The following is a 959-nucleotide window of genomic DNA, read 5'->3' as shown; positions in this document are numbered from 1 at the left end:
GAGCCCAGGGCTGGGAGAGCAGAGGGCTCTGGGCACCGGCAGAGCTGGGTGTGAGGGAGAGAGCCCAGGGCTGGGATATCTGTGGCCTGTGGGGCTCAAGCAGAGCCGTTGAGGGGAGGGCTGGTGTGCTGAACACCAGCCCCATGTCAGTAGGGTTCAGCCAGCCCACTAGTGTAAGGAGACTCACCCAAGTGCATCGCTTTCTGAGCTGCGCAGCTGCCGTGGGAATGCTCCAGCCTGGCCTTACCTGGCTTCAATGTAATGGTTAATGGCAGCATCCAGCTGCTTCTGCTGCACCAGGTGATCTCCCCAGGCCTCTTCCAGCTTCAGCACCTCGGCCGGGAACGCCACGCGAGCCAGCTCCACCGCTGCCAGGGGAGAGGAACACGTCACACCAGCCACCAGCCGGGGGGAGGACGCTGAGCTGGCAGCTCTGAACAGGCCCTGGCAGGCGTGGGGCTGATTCGAGGAGCGCCTGGCCTCCTGCTGGCTGATCCGCCCGGGAGGAACCTGCGCTGGGCCATTGGTGGCTACAGGAGATGGGAACTCAGGACTGGAAGGGCTGGCCTGGGGCAGCCTCAGCGGGCAATGCTGTTCCTCAGCTCCTGGAGCTGCAGCTCAGAACTAGAGCAGCAATGACACGCAGCCACGTGCTCCGGGCTCCGGGGCAGCCACTCGTGCGGCATCAGGACAGGGCATCCCAGCAAAAGGCGGTGGGGGTGCTCACACCAAGGAAGGGGGAGGGGGACCACGGTACCTTTCAGGAAGGCGCAGCCCTTGCGGTAACACTCCAGAGCCTTCTGGGGGTTCCTGATCGTCTCAAACAGGTCTCCAGCCTAACGCACACACACAGGCTGTCAGACAGGCTGCAGAGCCGCTGGCCCACCTGCCACGTCACACCAGGCCGGGGGCCGGTACCAGAGCGCCCAGACCCCGCCGCTGCCCCAGCCATGCACCCC

General features: G+C 65.2%; 1 protein-coding gene across 1 annotated transcript in view; it reads right to left on the bottom strand.

The window, feature by feature from the left end:
• IFT172 (intraflagellar transport 172) overlaps window positions 1–959 on the bottom strand; it is a gene marked incomplete in the record, with an annotated part of 97,426 nt that overhangs the window by 24,311 nt on the left and 72,156 nt on the right. Inside the window, 1 exon segment of the mRNA XM_034780556.1 lies at window positions 758–836. Within this exon segment, the coding sequence (XP_034636447.1) occupies window positions 758–836 (79 nt within the window).

The sequence above is a fragment of the Trachemys scripta genome, chromosome 9 (genome assembly GCF_013100865.1).
Source record: "Trachemys scripta elegans isolate TJP31775 chromosome 9, CAS_Tse_1.0, whole genome shotgun sequence".
NCBI lineage: Eukaryota > Metazoa > Chordata > Testudines > Emydidae > Trachemys > Trachemys scripta.
The sequence above is the reverse complement of the archived record's forward strand: the minus strand, read 5'-3'. Positions and strand labels throughout refer to the sequence as shown.